At 50.2% G+C, this 25,249-nt stretch overlaps 2 protein-coding genes across 2 annotated transcripts in view; both read left to right on the top strand.

Annotated features, from left to right (window-relative positions):
* ttn.2 (titin, tandem duplicate 2) overlaps window positions 1–25,249 on the top strand; it is a 160,289-nt gene that overhangs the window by 41,819 nt on the left and 93,221 nt on the right. Inside the window, exons 57-100 of the mRNA XM_085919768.1 lie at window positions 10–291; window positions 373–651; window positions 727–1,005; window positions 1,099–1,377; window positions 1,461–1,748; window positions 1,831–2,109; window positions 2,496–2,777; window positions 2,919–3,197; window positions 3,279–3,560; window positions 3,657–3,935; window positions 4,516–4,803; window positions 5,144–5,422; window positions 5,520–5,801; window positions 5,956–6,234; window positions 6,389–6,676; window positions 6,748–7,038; window positions 7,527–7,817; window positions 8,164–8,451; window positions 8,618–8,722; window positions 9,163–9,448; window positions 9,537–9,720; window positions 9,800–9,880; window positions 10,014–10,281; window positions 10,598–10,861; window positions 11,653–11,862; window positions 11,951–12,028; window positions 12,112–12,138; window positions 12,781–12,837; window positions 13,285–13,347; window positions 13,431–13,499; window positions 13,575–13,637; window positions 13,705–13,758; window positions 13,875–14,378; window positions 14,485–14,844; window positions 14,960–15,046; window positions 15,590–15,688; window positions 18,698–18,781; window positions 18,925–19,596; window positions 19,695–19,745; window positions 22,853–22,918; window positions 23,021–23,098; window positions 23,213–23,296; window positions 23,435–23,479; window positions 23,599–25,191. Of these exons, the coding sequence (XP_085775894.1) occupies window positions 10–291; window positions 373–651; window positions 727–1,005; window positions 1,099–1,377; window positions 1,461–1,748; window positions 1,831–2,109; window positions 2,496–2,777; window positions 2,919–3,197; window positions 3,279–3,560; window positions 3,657–3,935; window positions 4,516–4,803; window positions 5,144–5,422; window positions 5,520–5,801; window positions 5,956–6,234; window positions 6,389–6,676; window positions 6,748–7,038; window positions 7,527–7,817; window positions 8,164–8,451; window positions 8,618–8,722; window positions 9,163–9,448; window positions 9,537–9,720; window positions 9,800–9,880; window positions 10,014–10,281; window positions 10,598–10,861; window positions 11,653–11,862; window positions 11,951–12,028; window positions 12,112–12,138; window positions 12,781–12,837; window positions 13,285–13,347; window positions 13,431–13,499; window positions 13,575–13,637; window positions 13,705–13,758; window positions 13,875–14,378; window positions 14,485–14,844; window positions 14,960–15,046; window positions 15,590–15,688; window positions 18,698–18,781; window positions 18,925–19,596; window positions 19,695–19,745; window positions 22,853–22,918; window positions 23,021–23,098; window positions 23,213–23,296; window positions 23,435–23,479; window positions 23,599–25,191 (10,626 nt within the window). The remainder of the gene's footprint in view (window positions 1–9; window positions 292–372; window positions 652–726; window positions 1,006–1,098; window positions 1,378–1,460; window positions 1,749–1,830; window positions 2,110–2,495; window positions 2,778–2,918; window positions 3,198–3,278; window positions 3,561–3,656; window positions 3,936–4,515; window positions 4,804–5,143; window positions 5,423–5,519; window positions 5,802–5,955; window positions 6,235–6,388; window positions 6,677–6,747; window positions 7,039–7,526; window positions 7,818–8,163; window positions 8,452–8,617; window positions 8,723–9,162; window positions 9,449–9,536; window positions 9,721–9,799; window positions 9,881–10,013; window positions 10,282–10,597; window positions 10,862–11,652; window positions 11,863–11,950; window positions 12,029–12,111; window positions 12,139–12,780; window positions 12,838–13,284; window positions 13,348–13,430; window positions 13,500–13,574; window positions 13,638–13,704; window positions 13,759–13,874; window positions 14,379–14,484; window positions 14,845–14,959; window positions 15,047–15,589; window positions 15,689–18,697; window positions 18,782–18,924; window positions 19,597–19,694; window positions 19,746–22,852; window positions 22,919–23,020; window positions 23,099–23,212; window positions 23,297–23,434; window positions 23,480–23,598; window positions 25,192–25,249) is intronic.
* Window positions 16,477–18,641, top strand: LOC147051467 (uncharacterized). Its single transcript, XM_085920727.1, has 2 exons — window positions 16,477–18,481; window positions 18,598–18,641. The coding sequence occupies exons 1-2, from the start codon at window positions 16,477–16,479 to the stop codon at window positions 18,639–18,641; spliced, it is 2,049 nt and encodes a 682-aa protein (XP_085776853.1).

Genomic DNA, 25,249 nt, shown 5'->3' with positions numbered 1-25,249 from the left:
CCCCCACAGAACCGCCGAAATTCACGCGTACGCCAGCGCGCTTGTCTGTCATCCGACCGGGTCAGAGTCAAGTCTTTGAGTGCCAAGTGAGCGGCACTCCCGAGATAGACATCTACTGGTTCAGGGAGGGTTCCGAGATCAGCTCTGACAGTCGCCACAAGATGACCTTTGTCAACTCCTTGGCCACCCTGGAGTTGTGCGGAAGCGACGTCAAAGACAGCGGGACCTACTTCTGCGAAGCGCGCAATGAAGCGGGAAGCGAGAGCTGCAGTATGGAACTGCAGGTCAAAGGTCAGTTTAGTCATCTGTCCAAGTGGCTGTCTTAGGGTTCCAAATCCCGGGAGAATGACCCGTGTCGTTTCTCCACGTTAGAGCCGCCCGCGTTTGTACGAGAGCTGATGCCTGCTAGCGTTGTGACAGGCAGCGGTGCCTGGCTAAACTGTCAACTGGTCGGCACCGCCCCCTTTGACATCACGTGGCACAAAGACGGCAAGGAGCTGAAAGCCAGTGCTAAACATGGCCTCTCCCTGCTCAATGATACGGTGGGCCTGGAGGTGAACAGATGTGACACGGGCGATGTTGGCGAATACCAGTGTACTGTAGCCAACGAGGTGGGAAGCTGTAGTTGTAAGGCTGTACTGAGCCTCAAAGGTCGGTACCGTCGGCTTTGAAATGTTCTCAGGCTTGAGGCTGCCACCAGAATTAACGGCCCATTTTCTCCACCAGAACCACCGACATTTACAAAGAGAATGGAAAACGCCACCTGTGTTCTGGGTAAGAAGGTGGTCTTTGAGTGCTCAGTGGAAGGCTCCCCAACCATTTCTGTACAATGGCAAAAGGACGGCAACTGGATTTTGGAAGATCCAAACATGGAGAGAACATTTGAGAACAATTTGGCCACACTCAGGATCCTTGCCTGTGAAGCAGGTCACAGCGGCTCTTACACTTGCCAGGCCATGAATGACGCCGGCCAGGATAAGTGTGTGGCCACCCTGGCGGTCCAAGGTATTCCCCCTTCGTGAACCTCTTGAGCCCTTTCGAGTCGGGTCTTATGCCGGACCTGCCGTAATCTTGTGTCTTTAATGGCTTGGCCTGCAGAACCTCCTCAAATCTCCGAGAAACCCGAGTTGGTGAGAGTGACGGCCGGAGATCCGGTCAGTTTGGACTGTATGGTAACTGGCTCGCCAGAGCTCAAAGTGCGTTGGCTGAAAGAGGGCAAGGAGCTGCAGTCCATCAGGCAGCACAAGCTGAGCTTTGAGAACAACATCAGCAGCCTGAAGATTCAGTCAGCGCAGAGAGAGGACGAGGGCCACTATGTCTTTGAAGTGTCCAACCACATCAGTAGCTGCAGTTGCACTGTCCAAGTGGTTGTCTCAGGTCGGTGTGACGAGCATGGGTGCTGAAGAGCACCCTGACATCTGAACCACATCTTGACTTTGTGTTTGTCCTCCTGGTCGCAGAACAAGTCATCCCGCCGATCTTCATTCAACCCCTCAGAGACACGCAGGAGATTTTGGGCTCTTTTGTTCAGATGGTTTGCAAGATATCCGGGTCCATTCCCATCTCTGTAGAATGGCAAAAAGACGGCAGAAAGATCTCCAGCGGGGTTAAGCACAAACTGATTCAGCAAGACAATTCTGTGTGCGTGGAGATTGAGCACTTAGAGATTTCAGATGCAGGTTCCTACTCCTGCAAACTCAGCAACTCCGCAGGAAGCTGCCAGTGCACCGGAAGCCTGAGAGTCAAAGGTTAAACCGTGTTTTGGCTTGCTGACTTGATCCTCGACTTGAGGAGCTGCTTTTATATGCCGCTCCGTTTCGTTGTCTGTAGAACCGCCCACCTTTGTCACCATGCCAGAGTCCCAGGCCACCGTACCCAATGCCACGGTGCGTTTCAAAGGGACTTTCAAGGGGACACCACCCTTCAGTATCAAGTGGTTGAAGGATGATTTGGAGCTGATGACAGGGCCCGCATGTCTCATGGGGCTTGAGGGGCTCTCCTGCTTCCTGGAGCTCTACTCTGTGTGTGTCACCCAGAGCGGCGTCTACTCGTGCCAAGTCAGCAACGATGCCGGCTCCGTGCGATCCAGCGCAGACTTGACGGTCAAAGGTTGGACAATTGTCTCTCTTCGCTATGTTTAGTGGGGTTTGGTCGGCGTTAGCATTGCTTCGTTATCATGTGGGTATTTCTTCTGTCATTCTTCTGTCTGGCTGTGGTCGACCATCTCACAGTTTACGTTAAGCCAAGCTAAGTTCTTGGTCTCGCTAAGGAAGAGGTCCCTGCACTTGTCACTATGCCATGCTGCATCATCAATATGGCTAATATTACTTCTAGGGAGCTCGTTTGTCTGAAGGTGCCGCTAAGTCTGAAGTGTGCCGCGCAACCAAGACGAGTCCAACTGCCTCCACTCAATTTTCATGGTTATCCATGACCTGGATGACTCAGAGTCAACTCAGAGGTTACGCCATCTAATGCTAATGTTTTGACCTTTCCAGAACCACCTGAGTTTGTGCTGAAACTCCCAGCCAGTAAGTGTGTGAAGCGAGGCGAACCACTCCGCCTGGAGTGCAGGGTCACCGGTACCGGACCCATCAAGGTGACCTGGTACAAGCAGGACACCAAGCTGATGGACGGCGGCAACTTCGGCATGTCGTTTGTCGGCTCAGTGGCCACCCTGGAGCAGCGCACGTCTGCGTTCGACGATGACGGCGTTTACACGTGCGAGGCTTTTAGTGACGCCGGCAGTGTCAGCTGTAGCACCACGCTTACTGTGAAAGGTCGGTTTTTTTCACTGACTTCCTGTGAGCGATCACAAACCTTAAAGCTGTCTAAGCTTTTTGGGTTTCAGCTTTAAGGCTTTACGCCACCTGCAGGTCTCGTATGCCTTTGTACTGAATGATGTGCTGGTGTTCCCGTAGACCCGCCATCATTCATTAGAGTACCTGAACCGGTAGAAGGGCTGAAAGGGAAGGATGTGAGTCTGTACTTCGAGATGAGCGGCACAGCCCCCTTCCAGACTGCCTGGTTCAAGGAGGGCAAGCCTCTGATGGAGAGCAGAAAGTACAAGATGTTGAGTGAGGGCAGCTCGGCCACGCTGCACGTCATGGAGATTGAACCGGCTGACGCCGGGTGCTACGAGTGCAAGGCATCAAACCCTGTAGGCAGCGACACCGGCCAGGCGTCAGTTAAACTCAGAGGTCAGTGGACTTCAAAGCATCGCGTGCGGAACCTGGCTTGGATTCCTTCCCGTCGCTGACTGGTATCTCGGTCTCCTCCAGACCCTCCGTCCTTCGTGGAGAAACTGTCCAATGTGACGGTGGTTCTGGGACAAGAGGTGAGCCTCGTGGCCACCGTCAGAGGCTCTGAACCAATCGCCGTGTCCTGGCTTCTGGGCAAGGACCACATTCTCCGGGACGGCGACAACAGAAAAATCAGCTTTGAGAACCAGCGAGCATCTCTCAAAGTTTTTGCAGCTGATGCGGCTGCAGCGGGCCGGTACACGTGCCAGCTGTGCAATGACGCTGGGAGTACAGAGTGCTTTGCAAACGTGACTGTTTTAGGTTGGCAACCCAATAATTATCTCATTCTCTTGTAGTGTTTCTTCCTTCCTTCCCCAAACGGGCGCGCTTTTAAACATCCGTGTATGTCACTTCCAGAACCTGCCAAGATCGTGGATAAGCCTGACGCTCTGAGCGTGACAGCCGGCGACATCGCTGCCTTGGAAGTCAAAGTGTGCGGCACCCCAGAGCTGGTGCCCAAATGGTTCAAGGATGGAATGGAGCTGGCCTCCGGCAGGAAGTACAACATTTCCTTTTCCCGCATGATCTCCAGCCTGCACGTGCTGGCCGCGGAGAAACTGGATTCCGGAGAGTACACTTTTCAAATCACCAACGAGGTCGGGAAGGATCTGAGCAAAATTAATCTCACTGTCTTAGGTTGGTGACACTTTTCTGTTTCAAGTGTTTGTTTTGTGCCAAAGGAGCTGTGTGTCTATATTGCCTTGTGTGGCCCTCTATGACCTTTCGGAAGGAATGTTGCGTCACTATAAGCACTTGCCGCTGTCTGGGGCGTTTCCATTGCATGACTGAAGAAAGTATGGTTTATAGACACCTTTGTTGGTTTCTTTGATGTGTCATGGCAACTGCCTGTGCGTTTGAGGTTTGATTTTGCAAAAGACATTTTTGCATCCACCCGTGTCTTTGTTTTCATATCTTGAGTCGAAGCTGTGCACCTGTGTCAGAATCAATCAGCTTTATTGGCCAGGTTTGTGCATGCCAAACAAGGAATTTGACTTCGGTTGATCTCAGCCTCTATACAACATTGAAGTGACTAACAACATTCAGGTGACTAACAACATGTCGCTTCCTTCTGACATTTCAGCTCGCATTGCATCGGGAGTTGTTTGTATATCCGCTACCGAGTGCCGGGCCTTTATTTTGACTCTTGCAACAAATGGAGAGACAAAGTGTGACATTTGGGTATTCCACCTTTGTGTCGTCTTTCCGCCCCTGACAGACAAAATCATCCCGCCATCTTTCACGAGAAAACTCAAGGACTGTAACACGGTGGTGGGCCAAACCGTCGAGATGGAGTGTAAGGTGTCGGGTTCGACCCCTTTCACCATTTTCTGGTACCGAGATGACGAGGAGCTTCACAGTGGGCCCGCCTATGGGATCTCCTTCGGCGACAACAACTGCACCCTGAGGCTGCCGAGCCTCAAGCTGTCCGACTTGGGACGATACAGGTGTAAGGCGATCAATGAAGCGGGATCCAGCGAAACCAGTGCCACCTTGGACGTCAAAGGTAAGCAGCGTCTTTGAGAGGTGTTGCTAGTGCAATGTCTGATGCTAGTGACGGAAGAGCTTTGTGGCTAGTATCGGGAAAACACGCATTGAAAATGACTCAGTCCATTTGTTGCCATCATCCAATGTACCTTAAATTGCAGCCGGCAAGAAAATGAGCAAGAAACTGAAGTTACAAGGGTGCTCTCATAGTTTTTGTCCATGACTGCACAAGTGGAATGCCTATATTGTAGCAATCATGACTTGCTTTGTTGTTCCTAACTTTGGATTTTTTGACAATCCACAAAAGCCAAAACTCCATCGCTCTATTTACTGTCATTGTGACTTGTTCCTGTTCACAGAGCTGCCGTCTTTTGCGGTTCCGCCGCAGCCGGTCGAGGCGACGCTGGGCTCGGACGTCGTCTTCACGGCCATCGTGAAGGGCAGCGCCCCCCTCAGAGTGAAGTGGTTCAGGGGTGCCAAAGAGCTGGATGCCGGGCGGGACTGCAACTTCTCGCTGAAGGACAACCAGGTCCTCATGCAGCTCTCCCGGGTGGATAGGAGTCACGCCGGAGAGTACACGTGCCAGGTCATCAACGACGTGGGCAAGGACAGCTGCCCCGTCAACCTCCTGCTCAAAGGTTAGGGCCCGTCTGTCTTTCATGGTTCACCTTACATCTGATCGTGGGTCACTGGGTTGTAATTGACACCCGCCATCCGCCGACGTGCCTCTTCCAGAGCCAGCTTTGTTTGTGAAGAAGCTGAAGGATGTGTCTGTGGAGAAAGGTAAACTTCTGAGGCTGGAGTGTACGTACTCAGGGACGCCCGAGATCTCGGTGAGCTGGTTCAAGGACGAGCACCCGGTGTTTGCGTCGTACAAATACAACCTGAGCACTACGGAGAGCGCCTGCATCCTGGAATGTCTAAGCACAGATGATAAGGATGCCGCCGGAAAGTACACCTGCTGCGTGGCCAACGATGCCGGCAAAGATGAATGCGAGGCCACCGTCACTGTCCTGGGTGAGTACACGAATTCTCAAATTTTTATTGTCCAGCCAGTTATACTGGAGAAAACCCATCTGTACCCTGGGACTCCAGAGCCCCCAAATTGGAGGATCCACAGTACAGGCACAAGGGTCTTGACTTTGTCGCCACCTTTGTCTCCTTCCTGCAGAGCCGCCGTACTTCCTGGAGCCCCTGGAGTCCATGGAGGTCACGTCCGGCGACCCCGTCTGCCTCAAATGTCATGTGGCGGGCACCCCCGAGATCAAAGTGTCCTGGTTTAAGGGTGATGGCAAAGTGCGCTCCAGCGCCGCCTGCAGACTGGAGTACAGCAAAGGTGTGGCCTGCCTCAAACTCAGCAAAGCCACCAAGGTTGACATGGGCGAGTACACCTGCAAGGCCGAGAGCAAGATCGGGATGGCCGCCTCCACGTGTCGCCTCAGCGTGCAAGGTCAGGACTGATGCTCCTCAAACAAATACCACCAGTCAGAAAGGGCCATCTCCGTGATTTCGGACTTGTCAGAAGTTACATCAATACTTTTCAATCTTTTCAAATACTACAATGACTGTGTCTTCGCTGACTGATGCTCCTCTTCCTTCCTCAGAGGCTAAGACTCCGCCGAGCTTCCCCAAGAAGATCATGAGCCTCCAGCAAACCTTGGGATCTACGGTCTGTTTCGAGTGCCGCGTGGCCGGCTCATCCCCTCTAGACGTTTCTTGGCTGAAGGATGGCGAGCCGGTGCGCGACGGGGATGACTTTACGGTGCTCTACCATGACAACACAGCCACACTTACCATTAACCACAGCCAGATGAGGCACGCCGGGGAATACGCCTGCGTGGCCACCAACAGTGTTGGCTCCGCATCGTGCAGAGCTAAGCTCACCCTGCAAGGTCAGTGCCAGGAAATATCTTCAAATAAAAAACCAAAAAAACAAGTACCAGTTCAAATCCTCTCTCCGCAGAGCCCCGGTATCCACCGGTCTTTGACAGGAAGTTGTCGGCGATGCAGGCTGTGATGGTGGGTGACGGCATAGAGATGGAGTGTCACCTGACTGGCTCGACACCCATGAAGGTGACCTGGTCTAAGGACCACAAGGACATCCGGAGTGGCGGGAACTACAGGATCCGCATGGAGGATAACACCGCCCAGCTCAGCATCCTCAAGACCGACAAAGCAGACACGGGAAGATATTCCTGTCATGCTGCCAACGATGTCGGGAAGGACTCCTGCTTCTGTGATGTCACAGTCAAAGGTGTTTGTCATTGTGTGATTTCTCCCTGGTCTTTGTATCCCCAAACCCCTTGTCCTTGTGTTTCTGGTCCCAGCCCCCTTCATCTTCATCTTCATCTCATCCCATTATATTGTTTCTTTTTTTTTTTTTTGGATCCCATTCTCCTGGTATTGGTATTCAAGCCCCCTGATCTTCACGTCCAACCCACGCATGTCTTTGTGTGTATCAGCCACTTTGTCGTTCAGTCCTGCTCCCCTTGTCTGTATGTCTCATGATCTGGTTATCCCCCTGGGTTGCAGTTCTATCCCACACCCCTGGTCTTTTTTCTTACCCCCATAGTCTTTGTATTCTTCTGCCATAGTCTGTGCACGGTCCTAAACTTTGTGTCATGCCATCTTGGACTTTGCATTCTGTGCCCCTGGTCTTTGTGGCTCACCCCTCTGGTCTTATTTTGTCTCATCTCATCCCTCTGGTTTTAATCTCCACGGGTGTTCTTGTCTTATCCCTAGAGCGCAAGAACCCTCCGATATTCACCAAAAAGCCATCTGAGGAATTGGAGGACACTGAGGGTCGCCTGGTCAAGATGGAGGCCCGGGTGTCTGGATCCCAGCCCATGTCTGTCTTTTGGCTTAAGGATGGCACCAGCATCTCAGACTCTGATGATTATGACTTGAGCTTTAAGAGCAATGTGGCTGTGTTATGCATCAAGAAGAGCCGACGTGAGCACAGCGGAAAATATAGCTGCCAAGTGACCAATGAGGCGGGAAAGGCGGAGTGTGGCATCACCCTTAAAATCTCAGGTCAGTTCGCCCTCACCACAAAAAATAGGACATGTTACCAGCAATGTCATTGATATGTATGTTAGCATGTTACATAACATGGCTCATGTTTTACTACCAATATGCTGTAGATCAGGGCTTTCCCTTTGAGTAGACTGTGAGCTGCCAGTAGCTCGCAGCAAGCAGGCCTGCAATAGTGGTTTGGCCAATTAGTAGTACTAACGATCCTAGTATGGTAGTAGTTTTTTAGGCTGTTTAATCGCATGGCAAATGATTGAGCATTGTTGGCATTTATTGCTAATAAAATGTGTCGACTAGCACTCCAGCTAATGTGTATGCCCTTACGCCCCCCCACCGTGCCTCGCAGAGGGAAAGTCCGCCCCAGTGTTTGACGTACCACTGAAGGCCACGTCGATGTCTGAGGGAGAGCGTTTGAGTCTGCACTGCCACGTCCGTGGCTCACCTCCTCTCCGGATCCAATGGATGAAAGACCGAAAAGAAGTGGCGCCGTCCGCGACCTGTCGTGTCACCTTCTCCGACGGGACGGCCTGCTTAGAGATTGGCGCGGCGACCCGTCATGATGCCGGCGACTACATCTGCAAGGCCACTAATGACGCTGGCAGCGAGCTGTGCCGCGCTAAAGTCACTGTCAAGGGTAAAAGAAAAAAAGAAAAGCTTCAAAGAAATACTCAGTAGATAATTGCAATCTCTGTTGGACAACACGAGCAAGTCACCGTCAGGGATAGTAGACAGAGCCTCCGGCAACCCATTGTCACTCTTGTCTAGTTTTAACATTTATCTTGTCGTTTTTGTCGTTGAAGAAAAAGAAGCCGCGCCTACTGACCTGGCTGCTGAGGTTGCTGCCACCAAGAGGCTGGACCAGCTCTTCTTCATCCAGGAGCCCAAGGGCATGCACGTCACTGAGAGTGAGACACCCGTACACACACACACAGACTAAAATTTCCTTCCTCTCTCAGGGCCAGGACATTGCAAGAGACTGGATTTTTGTGTTTGGTTTTATTTTAAATTAGGGTTAGGTAACTTGGAAAAATCCCTGGGGAGGTTTGGTCCATCCCGTGCTTGGTGGATAAGTATCATGGCTTGTAATTGGCCGACACAAGATTTTAGATCTATCAATCAATTGCGATGGGGTTTACCTATGTTTTTCAACCTGGGAAATATAACAATACCCTACACCTTGCACCATACAAATAACACAATAACGCTTAACTGCATCGAAAAGATCAGCACGTGCAGATGCACAATCAACAGCGCAAGACACGGCACTCAAGCACAGTAATGACAAGAACCTTCCTGAACCTAATGGATTTGAAATAATCCAGAGACCCTACGGTGTCACTTTCAGAGGGCACGGCCACCTTCATTGCCAAGGTGGGCGGGGAGCCCATCCCCAGCGTCAAGTGGATGAAGGGCAAGTGGAGGCAGCTGACCCAGGGTGGCCGCATATCCATCGAGCAGAAGGGTCGGGAATCCAAACTAGAGATTCGGGAGGTGACCAAGTCTGATTCGGGCCAGTACCGCTGTGTGGCCTCCAACAAGCACGGCGAGATTGAGTGCCCCGCCGACCTCCACGTAGATGAGAAAAAGACGGCCGCCCAGCTCGAGGGAGACCTGAGAGCCAAGCTCAAGAAGTCAGTCCGTGCGCTGGCGGTGGCGCAACAGCCCCCACCTCTTCAAATAATGCCAGTGCTTCAACTCGAATCTTCTATGCCTTTCCAGAACGCCGTCCAAGCAGAAGAGTCCCGAGGCGGAGCAGGACATCGACATTGTGGAGTTGCTGAGAAACGTGGACCCCAAGGAGTATGAGAAATATGCCCGCATGTACGGCATCACCGACTACCGGGGTCTCCTCCAGGCCATTGAGCAGCTAAAGCAAGAGAAGGCTGAAGAAACTGGTCGACATGTAAGATAGGTCTCCCGCGTGCCGTCATTGGCGGCTCGGTCGGCGCAGAGGTGCTAATTGCGGCCCCTGTGCTTGACAGGAAATTGAGCGTGGACCCAGGGAGGACGAGGACATGGCCAGGCTGGTGGCCGACCTGCAGAAGAGGATGGAGCGCACAGAGGTCGGCAAACATGTCTTAGTTGAAGGCTCCAAATGTCTTGTCTCGGAGAAGCACTTTAAGGAGCCACTTCCCGAAGGATATTTATGCTCAGTCCATAGTTCCCAAACCTATGTCTTAAATGTCTGTCCCTTAGCCCGTAACCGTGGTGAAAGACATCAGTGACCAGTCTGTTCTTGTTGACGAGGAGGCTCTCTTTGAATGTGAGGTGAAAATCAACTACCCCGAAATCATGCTGTCCTGGTACAAGGGCACCCAGAAATTGGACATCGACGACAAGTACCACATCAGTGTGAGGGGAGAGTGCCACCTGCTGAAAATTAAAGGGTGCCAACTCGCAGACCAGGGCAACTACCGGGTGGTGTGCGGACCTCACATTTCCAGTGCCAAGCTCAACGTCACTGGTTAGTTTTGCAAAACATCATTATTACCAGTAGGCCAGATGGTCAGTCCTGTCAACAGCTCACAGTCCATGTAGCCCATAGTATGTAGTCCTCTGTTCATATTCCAATGTTCGTAGCCTACAGTGTATAGTGCTTAATCCATAGACCATAGTCAATAGTGCCTAGTCAGTAGTCCAAAGTCCATTTATCATAGTCCAGAGGACTGCAGAGCTTATTCAGAGACACAGTCCATAGTCACAGTTCAAGTTAATAGTCCATCGTCCGGGGTTGTAGTTCGTAGTACTGACCCAAGCCTCCATGTTCTTGATTCTTCCAGAGGCTGTGGTGGAGACACACCTTCAGGACATGTCGGGTAAGGAAGGCCAGTCATGTACTTTGACTTGTCAGTTGTCCATCCCCAATGTGGAAGTGCAGTGGTTTAAGAATGGCCAGCTGTTAGACACCAAGGGTGGCAGGTTCAAGTCCGAAGTCAAACACAAGCTGCAGAAGCTTCATATCAAAGACTTGAAGCCCGAAGACCAGGGCCGGTACACCTGCAGGTACCTGAACCTGCAGTCCTCTTCGGACCTTTGGGTGGAAGGTTGGTACCTTGTCCAAAAACCTCCTGAATAATTCTTCACTAACCTCTTCTGACCCCACCATCATCATCGTCTCCGTGACTAATCCCAAACTTGTTCTTCTCATTGACTTCTCGACTTCCTGGGGAAGGTCGCCTTCCTCCTTAACTGGTCATCTTGCTCTCATATCACCCACCCCCTTGCTTGTCCTCCTTCTTGGACTCTAGTTCAGTTGTCACCCTAACATGGGTCCCGAATACACCCTTAAGACTGCTGGGTTAAAAATTTGACTGAACCAGGAAGTCGAGTCAATTGGTGGGTCCCTCCAATTTTTAATCCAACTTGGGTTGATTTGAAGGGTGTGGCTGTTTTGTGCTTGACCTGGAATCTGTCAGTCTACCACCCACTCCAGCGCTGCTCCCCTGCTAACCTCTCACAAAACATTCTCGTCATCATCATCTCATCTCCTCGTTTGTCCTCCCTGTTGGACTCCTAACAGGGGTACCGTCCCAACCCTTGTGTGGCTTTTGTGTCCTTTGTCTTGTCTGCCACCCTAACAGTGCTCCCCTCCAACACTCCAGCCATCCCTCCTCTGTCATTAACTCATACTCAGTACTCCCAACGTTTTCGTTCTCATCTTGTTCCTCTCTTGGAGTGCGTCTCTCCGCCATCTTAACGACATCCCTCCTAACTCTCCTGTCGTGCCAGCCTCTCTCACAGAGCATCACCCAAATGACACCTAGTGCAGATGTTGTCGCCCGCCGGGCCTCGCGCCGTCTTCTCACCCCACGCCGTCCGTCTTTGTCTATTGTAGCCGAGCAAATTCATTTCACCAAGCGCATCCACAACGTGGAGGTGAACGAGCGTCAGGCTGCCACCTTTGAGTGCGAGGTGTCCTTCGACAACGCGGTGGTGTCCTGGTACAAGGACACCTGGGAGCTGAGAGAAAGCCCCAAGTACAACTTCCGCAGTGAGGGCCGGAGACATTTCATGGTCATCCGAAATGTGAGCGTGGAGGATGAAGGTGCGTAGTCGCGCGCTGACCCAGCTCCCCCATTCGGGCACATCGGACCTTTTGCTGTGAGCGCTGACCCGTGACTTCTCTCACGTAGGCGTGTACTCGGTGATTGTGAGGTTGGAGCCCCGGGGCGAAGCTAAGAGCAGCGCCGAGCTCTATTTGTCTGGCAAAGGTACCACCTTGAATCACTCTTGGATTGACACTCTTGTTGGGCTTAACATCATCGTCTTCTTCTTCGCCCCTCCTTTTTCACAGAGATCCAATTAGCCACGGTTCCCTTTGGTAAGTACTTTCCTTTTCCAACACTGCACTCTGGTCTTTCACAGTTGATCCGAGGACTCAATGCCCACATGTTGAAGTCACGCGAGCCATGTTAACCGCAACGACGATTAGCGGCTCGGCTCCCCAGCGGTTGACATGCGCTGAGCCTTGAGTCCGAGCAGGATTGCCTCAGGCTGCGGGAGGCGAACCTGAGCTCAGTTTGGGGGATGGACGCAAGCTTGTCATGACTGATAATGACATGATTTTTTTCATGCTGTCAACGCACGGCCTGCACTACCGTTCAAAAGTTTTGTGTCACATAGAAATGTTCTTATTTTGAAAAAAAAATCCCTATTTTCCAACGAGGATAACGTCAAGCTAATCAGGAATACTGTGGTAAATGACTATTCTAGCTGCAAATGCAATATCTACATAGACCCATTTGCAGCAGCCATCCGTCACTCCAGTGTTCTAATGCTCCATTGTGGTTGCTAATTGTGGTAGAAGGCTAATGGAAGATTAGAAAAACCTAGAAAACACTTGTTAGTTTTCATGGAGATTCTTTGGGTGGGCCCAAATCTTTGAACGGTCGTGTAATTGGCCAATGACTCATCTCTGAACACAATGCAGGTACTGATAATGAAGAAATGAATTTTTGTGTAGATGTGGAAGACTTTCCTGTGGAGAAGCCTGAAGCGCCTTCATCGGTGGACCTCGAAGGTAAGACTGAAAACCGTATTTGCATATTTGTGACCCGCTCTGGCTGAGGAGTCCTAATGTCGCAAGGGCTATTTTCGCGTTATGGACAACAACAGACCTGATGTGGGAACCGTTTGACGTCGGGCCGCTCGGATAGCGTCCTGAACCGCTATTTGAAAGCTGCATGTCTACTCGTGAGAGACATGCCTCCTAAATTTCACGGTGCTAACTAAAAGTAAAGTCCAGTGATGAATTATAACACAACTTCAAATAGTAGTGACTATTTTAGTTTTTGTAGCGGAGGACCCACCCGCAGTTTGTCACAAATCTGTCGTCTTTGGTTATCACCTTTTGTTTGGTGACTTAGCCACACAAGAGGGTCTTCCTGCCTCTGGTTCTTCCATTTTGTGCCCTTGATGTGTCCCCTCTGGATTTCAAAATGAACCTTTCAAAATGTGTCTCCTGCAGTTAGTGTCCAAGAGGCAGTGGAAAGACAGAAAGTGGAAGTGAGAGAGGAAGTGCTTTCCAAAGGTACCACAAGCTTCCAAGAAGACCCACTAGTGTCTTCTTTGATGTCTTCTGGCTCACTTGTTTCCACTTTCCTTTTTTCCAAGTGGCCAAAGTCCAGGAGGAACAAGAAGTGGAGCTGGCAGCAGAGGAGGAAAAAGCAGCGCGCCTGCAAGGTGAGACGATCTACGCGTCCGATGGGTGAGTTTAGCATTGACACCAAGTGACTGACAGAAATGTTCATGTCGCAGTGACCAAAGTGGCAGAAGAAGTTCGAATGGCGAAGAAGAAGAAAGTCGTCAGCCCGGTCGAAGGTAGTTTGTTCCCTTTGATGGCGACTCTGTGATCAGTCGCTAATGTGGTGCTTAAATGTCTCGAAAGAAGCCGAGGCAGTCGCAGAGCCCCGGACTACAAAGAAACCGGAGCCAAAGAAAGGTACCTGTGCCTGCTTCCGGTTGCCTCTCACCTCTTGTTATTCTTTGCCCTCTTCGTATGTCGCTAACATCTCTCTGAGCCCTTATGTGCTAATTTCTGTGTTGCCTACCCTCAAGATGAGCCAGCACTGGCAGAACCTAAAAAGGTTCCACCTGAAGTCAAACTGGTGGTGAAGCCTGAGCTGGAGCCCGGGCTCAAAGTCAAGCAAGTGGCAAAGCCCGAGCAGGAGCCTAAAGTCAAGCAGGTGGCAAAGCCTGAGCCCCAGCCTGAACCAAAGCTTAAAGTCAAACCGGCGATGAAGCCCAAAGTGGAGCCTGAGCCCGAGCCTGAACCAAAGCTTAAACTCAAACCGGCGGTGAAGCCCAAACCGGAGCCTGAGCTCGAGCCGGCGCCCAAACTCAAGCCGGTGGTGAAGCCCGAGCAGGAGCTCGAGCCGGAGCCCAAGGTCAAACTGCCAGAGCCCAGACTCAAGCCGGTTGCAAAGCCGGAACCAGAGCCAGAGCCCAAACTCAAGCCACTTTCAAAGCCAGAGCCCAAACTCAAGCCGCTTGCAAAGCCTGAGCCAGAACTGGAGGGCAAGCCTGTGCCGTTGAAGAAGCCGACCGCACCGTCACCCACAGGTACTTTCTGCCTTCTTCTCTGGACGTTCTTTGTGCATGTGTTTGTCTGTGTGTTCGTTTCTTCGAGTGAAAGCTCATCTTTGAGTGTCAAATGTATTACTTTAAGTCTCCGAGGAGCCAAAACCAGAACCTGTTCAGATCAAGTCCAAACCTGAAGTGCCAAAAGCAGAGCCAGTGGTGGTGCCCGAAGCAGCGCCTGTAGCGGTATCTAAACCAGCCAAAGCAGAGCCCATCGTGGAGCCCAAAGCACTCACACCAGAGCTTGCGGTAGAAACTGGACCTGAGCCTGTAGTGGTATCCAAACAAGAGCCTGTGGAGATTCCACAAGTGCCTAAAGTGAAGCCCGTGGAGGCACCGAAACCCTCCAAACTGGAGCCTGTGGTGAAAAAAGCTGAAGTCGCAGAGCCCACGGTGACCAAAGTAGAACCGCCAAAGGCCAAAGAACCAAGGGAACCTTCCACAAAAGGTAGACATCTTCTAGCCTTGGGCTGTCCCTTATCTTCTTGAATCACAAAGTGGTGAGAAGGTTTCAATTCTTTCATCGATTCGGTGTACATATTGACTGAGATCTTGTCTCCAAGTGCCAGAGAAGCCAGCGAAGAAGGAGGCTGCTGCAGAGCTTCAGAAGCCTTCCAGAGAGGAAGTAACGCTCAAGAAGCTCACCCGAGGTATCTGAAGCCTAAGTGCCAAGATCTCAATCTTATACTCTTCTTGACGTCATGTGTGCTTCATCATGTTGTCTTCTTCATGTGGTTCTTCACGTGTAGTTATTGAATTGTTCAAATCCATAGTTAGTTAGTCCTGTTGTTTGTCTGTTTGTTTTGTACCTGCGGTTCTTCACACCTTCATGTTGTTTGTTCTATAATTTGTTCTTCGTGCTTGCTCCCCCATCTGTGGTTCAGATTGTTCACCTGCGGCTCATCATATGTAATTCTTTGGTCTGGTAGTGTTGTTCCTCTGGCACAATTTGTTGCTTCTTCACGTTCCCGTGTGGTTCATCATCCGTTCTTCACTCTTTGTTTCTTTTTCAACATGACACATTTGGCTCCCAATGAATGTTTCCTCATGCTTTGTGTTTTTTCTTTTTGTGCTTGTTGCTCATATTCTTTTGTGCTTGTTTACTTCATCGATCTTCTACACTTCTACACTTCTTCACACATGTTCTGCTCTCGGTCATTTTGTGACGCTAATGGCTTTGGTATCCTTCCAAGTTCCTGTGGCAGAGAAGATAGTAGATGAACCGAAAGTGGCCAAGAAAGCTGAGACTGGTGTGCTTCCTCCCAAAGAAGAGCCGGCAGAACCACAAAGAGGTATTTGGATGTTTGTACTCACCTCTGTCACCAGAGCAACAGGGAGCGCTGCAACTGCCCTACGGGTCGAGCCGGCCCAGCCTGGCTCGGTCGTGCTCAAAGGCTTCTGTTTTGCACGTGTAACAACACCGTGTAAACTTTGTGTGCCCGAGCGCATTGTTCTGCTCTTTATGTTGTCTGCATGTTATTGTCTCAAAACTCTCCAAGCTGGGAAAGCTGACCTCTTACTCCGAGACCGCCACGCGCCGCATGGACAACCTCAGAAGATGTCCCGTGAGGTTGTCGTTCCACCAGACTCACTCCAGGAAATAAGCCGGGAGAAAATATTAGAGAAAAGTCCAGATAAAGGGCCAGAAAAGGTGGCAAAGATGCTGCCTGACAAGGCTGACAATGTACCTGAGACGTTTGGTGATAAACTTCATAAAGTACCAGGAAAAAAGCTTGCTGGTGTACCAGAGAAAGAATCAGACAGCCTTCACCATCAAGCTGAAAAAGTACCTGAAAAAAACGCCCAGAAGATTCTTGGTAAGGCTGATGAAATACCAGAGAAGTTGAACGGTAAACCCCATGCACTGCACGGGATACTTTCTGGTACAACTGAAAAAGTACCCGAGAGGCTTCTCGATACACGTGAAGACAAAGTATCTGCAGCCATTTGTGATGAAGACCCAGACAAAGTATCTGAGAGGCTTTGCGATAAACCTGAGAAACAACTTGAGAAAGTAGCGGAAAACGAGGCAGCGGCGCTTCTTAGTATGAGCCGTGAAGCAGCGCCCAAGCTTCACCGTATGCCTGATCAAGTGCCAAGGAAGCTTCCTGCTATACCAGAGAATGGAGCAAAGCTTCTTGAGAAGCCCCATGAAGTAGTGCTCCAAGTGGCAGGAAATCTCTTTGATAAAACTGATGAATTTCCAGGGCAGCATCCTGATGTACCAGAGAGGCTTTGCCAGAAAACCCATCATATCCCAGAAAAGCTTCATGATAAACCTGAGAACAGTCACGCAAAATGTCCCCATAAGCAACCTGAGAAAGTACAAGGGAAACTCCAAGATAAAGCTGAGAGGCCTCCCAAGAAAACACTCGAGAAAGCAGACGAAGTACCAGAGAAGCTTGACAAAGCTCCCGAGAAAGTACCGGACGAGATTCTCGATAAACCGCGTGACACCGTCGCAGAGCGCCTTTCTGAAACCACAGGCGAGAAAGAACCAGAGAGGTTCCCTGTATCGGAGAAGCTCTCTGATAAACCGCGTGCCAAAGTGCCACAGACAATTCTTGAGAAAACACCAGAGAAGCTTCGTGACAAACCACATGAGAAAATGACTGTACAGAAAGCCCCGGAGAGGCGACACGACAAACCGACAACACCGCCAGATAAGAGCCTACTGGAGAAGCCTCCGGATAGAGTACCGGACAAGCTTCATTATAAACCTCATGAGAAAGTGCCCCAGAAACTTTCTGAGGAAACACAAGAAAAAGTGCCAGTGAAGCTCGATGATAAGTCACTCCAGAAACTAGTAGCAACATTGCACGATAAACCTGAGAAAATACCAGGGAAGCTTCCTGAGCAAATACCAGAGAAGCTTCCGGAGAAAATACCAGAGAAGCCTCCTGAGAAAATACCAGAGAAGCTTCCTGAGAAAATACCAGAGAAGCCTTCTGAGAAAATACCACAGAAGCCTCCTGAGCAAATACCACAGAAGCTTCCTGAGAAAAAAGCAGAGAAGCTTCCTGAGAAAATATCAGAGAAGCCTCCTAAGAAAATACCAGAGAAGCTTCCTGAGAAAATACCAGAGAAGCTTCCTGAGATAATACCAGAGAAGCCTCCTGAGAGAATACTACAGAAGGCTCCTGAGCAAATACCAGAGAAGCTTCCTGAGCAAATACCAGAGCAGCTTCCTGAGAAAATACCAGAGAAGCTTCCTGAGAAAATATCAGAGAAGTCTCCTAAGAAAATACAGAGAAAACCGAAGAAAATACCAGAGAAGCTTCCTGAGAAAATACCAGAGAAGCTTCCTGAGAAGATTCCAGAGAAACCTCCAAAGAAAATACCGGGGAAGCCTCATGAGAAAATACCAGAGAAACTTCTTGAGGGAATACCACAGAAGGCTCCTGAGCAAATACCAGAGAAGCTTCCTGGGAAAATACCAGAGAAGCTTCCTGAAACAATACTCAAGAAGTTTCCTGATGAAACTGAGACGGTACCACAGGAGCTTCATGACAAACCAGAGAAACATGAAAAAACAGCAGAGAACCTTACAAATAAAATGCATGAAAATGTGGCAGGCAAACGTCCTGATAAGCCCAAAAATGTATCAGAGGATGTACCAGAGCAACATCTTGATAGACCTCAGAAAGTACCTGATCACAAACTTACTGAAAAAGCCCAGCAAGTAGCAGTTGGACCCACTAGCAGAGTAGCAGAAACACTTCCTGATAACAGTCAGCAAGTACCAAGGAAACATACGGATAAAGTGCCAGAGAAACTTCCCGCTAAACCTCAGAAAGCACCACGGAAGCTTCCTGAGAAAGTAGCAGGGAAGTTTCTTGCTCAAAACCATGAAGGAGTACCAGAGGAGATGTCTGAGAAAAAGCCAACCCAGAAAAAGGTGGAAGAAGTCCTGGTTGAAAAGTACAGTGAGAAGCTTCCACAATGGCTGCTAGAAAACAGAGTTGTTGAACAAAAGCCTGTTCAGGCTCCCCAGAGAGCATCTCAAGATGCCAGGATTTCTCTCTCGACACCTGAGAAGGAGCCAATCTTCTCAGGGCTTGAAGTAGCCGCAGATTCTGCCACAGGTACAGGGGAGACAAAACCTTCTTGTATTCTTCCTCATCATCCATCTTCTTCTTCTTCTTCCTTCGTTTTGCATGCACATTTTGAAGAACTGCCGTGTGTTGGGCTCTTTGAACAGCTCTTGCAGTCTCACTTCTTGTTTGTGCCCGCTTGTTTGTCTAATTGACTCTCTCATCTCTTCTTTTTCTTCTGCTCGGCAAACGTCTCGGATGACAAAGTTGAAGATTTAGAAACTCAGAAGGTTGTCAAGATGCCAACATTGGTGATTGAACCAGAGGAGAAAGTGTCTCTCCTCGAAAAAGGTACCGGTACCAGCAGAGAGACCGCTTCAAAGCAGCCCTCCAAGCATCTAACGTCTTGTTTTTGTCCTCGTCTCACATTCGATTGTCTTTGTGTTTTGTCGTCACTTCTTGGCGCCGCCATATGACGCCTCTTGGTGCCTCAGCGAGGTCGAGCGGGCTTGAGCAGCCACCTCACTCCACAGAGACGGCCTTTCTCATCGAGGAAGCTCGCTCTTACGAGGCCGAGCCACGAGACCATGCCCGAGTCTCGGAGCAGAAGGCCTTGAAGATTTCCTTAACGGAAACCCGCCTGAAACATTCTGAGCATAGAGGCGAGATGTCTGCGACTGATGGGAAGGAGACTGCTGCCGTAGCGGAGAAACCGCAAGAGCTTGAGAATGACCGGGACGCCAACCAAGAAGTTAGCAACCAAAGAAAACACCAGAAGCGTGCTTTGGCAGTCAAGAAAGAAAGCCAGGATATCATCTGGAGAGAATCCGAGGAGGTCTCCAGGGTGAAACTGGAAACGGCTCTCAAAGACCGCATTGCGTCTCTAGCGCGAGACAAAAGAAGCCGCAGTCCGGAAGAGCTTGGATCAGATAAAGCTGAAGCCAAAGATGAACGTTCAGCAGGACGTCAACGAGAAGCTGAGAAAAGGCAAGAAGAGAGTCTTCGATCGATTGACGAGCCGCCGAAAGCAGAAGCAGAGGTCTCGGGGTCCGAGATCCCGTTTTGGCAAGCCCTCCGTCGTGGCCAAAGCCCAAAGGAAGACTCCGGGCTTCAGATTCAAACGTTAAGAAGAAGCCAAGAGCAAGAAGACGCAGCTGCTGCCAGAGGTACACCCGGGGGATATCGACTCAAGTCTCACCCGCATCTCTCTTTTTCCCCCATTCTTTTTTTCCTCTGAATTTTAACCTCTTGCATTTTGTTAAAGAAGCTGACAGGTTCTCCGCCATTGAGAAGCTGGAGAAAGAAAGCCAAAGAGGTAGAACAGCAGCGCGTCTGCCCTCTTGTCTTTTCTGTACCCTTTAACTGAGATGTCTGTCTGTCTGTTGTCTGCTCCTAATCTCTTGGCGCCGCCTAATGGCGCTTTCGTGTCACCATTCCCACCACTTAAGCGTCTGAGGGAAGAAATCAAAGGAGCGGCTTCCTGTCTGGGGAAGCCTTGGACATCCGGGCAGAAGAGCACATTGACCAGATTGAAGCGATCTCGAGAGCCAGGGCATGCAAATCTGTTACTGACGGTTCCGAGAGGCCGAGCCTTCAAAGAACGTTCACCCAGGGTTCAGGAGTCAGGTTTGAGATGAAAACTTCACAGGCAACCAGTGAGACAGACACAATCAGACAAGACAAGCCCAAAGTTGAAGCGACCCTGGCAGTCGTGAGGCAAGATGTGAAAGTGACAGTCAGCGACACGCAGTTAGATGAAGAACCTCAGAAACGGAGCAGGTACAGTAATGAAAAGGAGGCAAAGCAAGGAACTGGCAATGATGTTTTATCAGAAGAAAGTGTTCAAGTTGCAGACCGTCAGTCTCAAAAAATTTCAAAACAGGCTGAACATGGAGGGGAGAACTGGGAGAGCTCAGAAGGACCTGAGAGGAAGTTAGTCGCGTCCAACCGTCTCGTAGTATCCACAGCGGGGGGCTTAGAAGATGCCAGCGTGAAGTTCACAGCCGCTGTAAAGGAAGTTATGTTGGAGATGTTTCACCATGACAAAGTCCAGGATGAGTTAACTCAACCAAAGCTTAGCACGAGTGACTCCTATAAATTGATGGCTGGTGTGTCAAGTAAAGATCTTGAAAGACAGACAATATTAAGCAAACACCCGGAGGAACCCACCTCAGAAGCACAGCAACTAAACATCAATCTTCCTCATACTACAGAGGTGACTGCCCAGGAGTTAAATTCTGCATTTCTCCACGCTCAACAGATTAAAGCATCGCCCCTCGTCATGCTTGACGATTCAACACCCGAAAAAGCGCCATCGGGTCTCTTGGCCGGCAGGCTTGCGAGGAAACCCACTTCTCATGTCGAGTACCAAAGCAAGGCAGGGATTGAATCGGAGCTGTGTCAGTCAGCAGAGTCAGCAGTTCTCACAGATCCGACCACCTGCCGGGAAGACTGTCGGCTGTCAGCTGCGAGTGATGTCATCACCTCTAACCAGGCCCCCGTGGCGATGGCTCCAGGGGAAGAACGGAGCCTTGATGTTAAAAAGTCTCAAGAGCTAACGAAAGAAGTTCTTCACCCTCGGATACAAGAGTTGAAAACAGAACGACAAGAGGCCGATGGCCCTTTTGCGAAGCCACCTGCAGGAGAAGACCCTGAATCCGTTGTTGCAAAAACGTCAAAGGAGTCTGATGGACTGGAGATGTCTGAAGAGGTGGCCTCAATACTTGAGGAAGGAATACAAGCAGCTCAACATGTAGGAAAGAAACAAAGACAGGGACGACATGGAACAAAGAGCTTTGTTTCACCTAAAATAAGACCGAACCAAGTCTGTCCAGTTCCGCCAGAGCAAGAAGCCTGGACTGATAGAAGAATTCTGGATGAAAGCCAAAACAGCCAACGGTGTTCCTCTGCAGAAACAAGAAGCTCCAAGAAATCCAAGGCTGATCTGAGTGCGGTCCAACTTAGGGGATCCCAGTCTCACAGAGTCCAAGAAGAAAGCAATGGTCTACTGGAAAGTAGGGCGGCTGTGATGGAGCTGGCGACTCCTCCATCTGGAGTTGTTCACGATGCAGGCATCAAATCAGAAGCTTTGCAGAGATTAACAAGCCCTACTGCCATTGGGAAGGAACTTCAGGCCAGTCGAGAAGAGAGAGAGGTTTTTGAAATAACACAAGATCTGGCGAGAACTGGAGGGCCTGCTTCAGCTAAGATCGTAACAGTTGAAGACGACACAGGACATGAAAAAGAGAGAAAGGGAGTTGAGTATGCGGAAAAGTCTCATGATAGAACCAGAAAAGCGCTGACAAGTCCTTTACTCCTGACAACCGCTGAAGTCCAATCCGCAGTGTCTCCAAAAATGCAAACGATAAAAACTGAGACACGAGAAGAGGCTGATGCTTCCAAATCAGTCAAGAACTCGGTAAAGGAAGGAGCTGCTGCCGAACCCTCACTCAAATTCAGATCCAAATCCCTTAAAGAGAAAAGAAAAAGTTTAAGCAAAGCCAAACACATTTCTGTGGAAGATGTGTGTGCAGATGCCTCCGTGGTTCAGGGTCAACATGGTCATGTTTCAGAAAGACAACCTGTAAAAATGGACAGAAAACCTTCAACAGATGTGGAAGCTGCAGACAATCAAGCAGAAGTCCTCAAGTCCCAGGTCCCCCAAAGAGCACGAGGATATGAGCACATTTCAGACATGGCTGAGAATCCTTTTGATTGTGCCGTGACTTTCACTGAAGTACCGGATGTTGCCACGTTGAAAGCTCATATGTCACAGGAGGCTGACGACATTCGTGTCACAAAGGATTCACCCAGACATCAGCAGGTGAAACATAGAGCTCCAGACACACTCACAACGGACCATCCTCAGAGCTTGACACAAGCAGAACTGAAGCAGCAGATGGAAAGGAAGTCACCTGTTATGGATGAATGTCAGAGAGAAATGATTAGAGAGGGAGGGACACCCAGCAGAGAGCGTCCTAATTTTGCAAAGCCAGAGTGCAAAATGCAAGGAAAAGTTGATTCAGCAAAAGGTGAGATTAGTTTGATGGCTTCGGCCCAAGAACCTTCAGTAACAGATGAACAAGAGCCGGCTCCCCCGCAGGCCGAGAGCAGCGGCCAACACGAGCTTTGGTCTCAAACGGTCCGCAGAGGTATCAAGAGAAGCGTGTGGCGTGTCACGAGCACGTGTTTGTGTGACTTTGAACACGAGTCCAGCACGTCGGCAGTCACATTTTCTTCAGGCACCAACAGGCATTTCAATGCCGCCTCTTTCTTCTCCATCCACCACGTCTTGCATCACACCCTGTTTCAAACCGTGCACATTAACCTCTTCCGTCTCTGTCTGTCTGTCTGTCCGTGTGCTCGTTATCCTTGGCGTCGCCTGCACGGACGCTCTGACTGTCTTTTGATTTACTTTCCAAGCTACGATGGAGGAATTGCGACCGCCGGTCAAGGAACTGGTAGCCAAGCCTGTGATTCCACCAAAAGGTAGCAACTTCTTTGAATGTCACTCTTGCGCACAATTTTGACAGCCTTCTGAGGTCGACTCTGGGCAACATGCAAATCTTTCTGTTGACCGTGTACTCGAAGATCGCCAAGCACCGACACCAGTTGAAGTCAAAATGCCAGATGATGTTGAGCAGCTGCAAGAAGCACGGTCCAAGCCAGGTAGCCGAGACGCAATGCTCCTGTGACGGCTCTTCGGACCAAACACCTTCTCAACTCTTTTCACTGCAACATATCCCCCCCCCCCCTCTTTTGATTTGTTTGTCAATTCTGAAGCGGTCAAGCCGCTTGTGAAGGCTGAAGATCCCACCGTGAAGGTTGTGGCAGAAGAAAAATCTGTGAAAGTGGCCCCCGTGACAGGTAGTTTGTCAGGGAGGGTCTTTGTTTTCTTGTTTATGACTCAATGCATCGTTGAGGTCTCGAATGCTTTTACCCAGGCCTGTAAGGTCCAACAATTTCCACAAAAATATAACTGATAACAACCGTTTCAACCTTTAGATGAAACCAAGGGACCAGTTCAAGCACCAGCAGGAGTCAAGAAAGGTAGGAACGACGCTCCCATCGTGACACATTCACTTGTTTCTACTCGGTCTTTGTGTCTATTGTCTGCTGTGTTGTTTGTCTGTATCGGTTTCTGGTAACTTGAACCTGTGCTGCCTCAGAACCAGCTCGGCTAAAAAAAGGTAAAGTTCCCACGGAGGAGACAGGGATATTTGAGCTTTCGACTCTCAGGAAAGCCACTCCGGTCACGAGGGAAGAAGTGGAGCAGGGGCTGGAAAAGGTGCAGCTCAAGAAGATTCCGTCGGTGTCACCTAAAGAGGCTGAGAAGGAGCAGAAACTCGGAGAGGCCACCAGAACCACGCAAATTGACATAATCCAGCTGGTGCATGAAGAGCGTGCTGTCGAGATTACGGTTACAAGCAGGAGTTCTGAAGAGGAGAGGATACCGAGAGACAAAGCAGAGGTGGAGAAAAAGCAGGAAATTCCAAAGCCAAAACAAGAATTAGAAAAAGAAGACCTTGAGCCTAAATGGAGCCGTCAAAAAGAAACTCTAAAAGATGACAGACCAGAGCAAGCGGTTTTGCGGAAGAAATCAGCCAAAACTCAGGAGGAGGAGGCAGCTCCTCCTGCGGCTGCTGCTGCCTTGAAAAAAGTGAAAAAACTGCCTTCCGATAAAGTGGAACAAGAAGTGGTCAAACTAAAACCCTTTGAGAAGCCGATTCAAGTCGCCAAGGAGCGGGAGAAAGCCAAGGACACACCTGACAGAGACACTGTGGGAGCCAGGCCTCCCAGGGAGACTGAGGCAGAGGAACCACAAAAGATCCCTCAGAAAATACCAACAGAGGTAAAGGAGCTCTCAGCAAAGGTGCTAACGAGAGTACCCGAGGAAAAATCGGAGGAGGAGGAAGAAGCTAAAGCACCAGTAAAGGTCAAGAAAACCCCAACAGGGCAGCCTGAGCCAGCGCCAGAGAAGGTGGCTCCGAAGCCGTTCTCTCGGCCTTTGAACCAAGCTATTGAACCAGAGAAGAAACCGTCAGCCGTTGAAGAGAAGGGGCCAACAGAGGACCGTGTTGTGACTGTGGGTGAACCCGAAATGAAAGTACCAGTTGCTACACCAAAGAAACCTGAGACCCCTCAAGCGGAGGAGGAAAAACTGGAGAAGAAGAAAGACCCTGTGCCACTTCCAGCAAAAAAGACTCCCTCTCGAGTGCCATCTCCTTTGAAGAAAGCCGATCAAGTTTCAGAGGAGCCTAAAGCACTGAAGCTCAGAAAGGGAGTCACAGCCAAGGCCAAGGATCAGAAAGAAGTTGCTTTGACACCTGTGGAGCAAATCAAGAAGATTCAGCTGAAAAAGACACCATCGCCCAAAGTTGAGAAGACCAAAGAAACTGAAGGGATTCCTGCTCCCTATAAACTCAGAAAAACTCCCAAAACAGTTTCACCCAAGGACTCCCCAGATGCAGCCACTCTTAAGAAAGTACCCAAAACGCCCTCGCCGGAAGATCTCGATGCGACAAAGCCTCCCAAGGAAACGATTCCCCTCGTCAAGGAAATTTCTCCCGGAGCGGTCGAGATGAGAAAAGTAGAGACTCAGCCAGAAGAGGAGGTGTTTGAGGAGGACCTCAGGCTGGACGAGGAGGCAGAGCCAGAAGACGAAGAGGCCTGGGGCTGGGAACTGGTTCCTGATGAAGACTGGGAAGGTGAAGGGGAGGAGGAGGAGGGCGCTCTGGAGGTGCCGGGGGCGACCAGGAGAGGTGAGACGTCAGAGCCCCGGAACCACCTGCGACAGAGCCATCCTTCATGCACCGAATA

The sequence above is a fragment of the Syngnathus leptorhynchus genome, chromosome 9, assembly GCF_054491065.1.
Source record: "Syngnathus leptorhynchus isolate UIUO chromosome 9, UIUO_Slep, whole genome shotgun sequence".
NCBI classification, from domain to species: Eukaryota; Metazoa; Chordata; class Actinopteri; order Syngnathiformes; family Syngnathidae; genus Syngnathus; species Syngnathus leptorhynchus.
The sequence above is the reverse complement of the archived record's forward strand: the minus strand, read 5'-3'. Positions and strand labels throughout refer to the sequence as shown.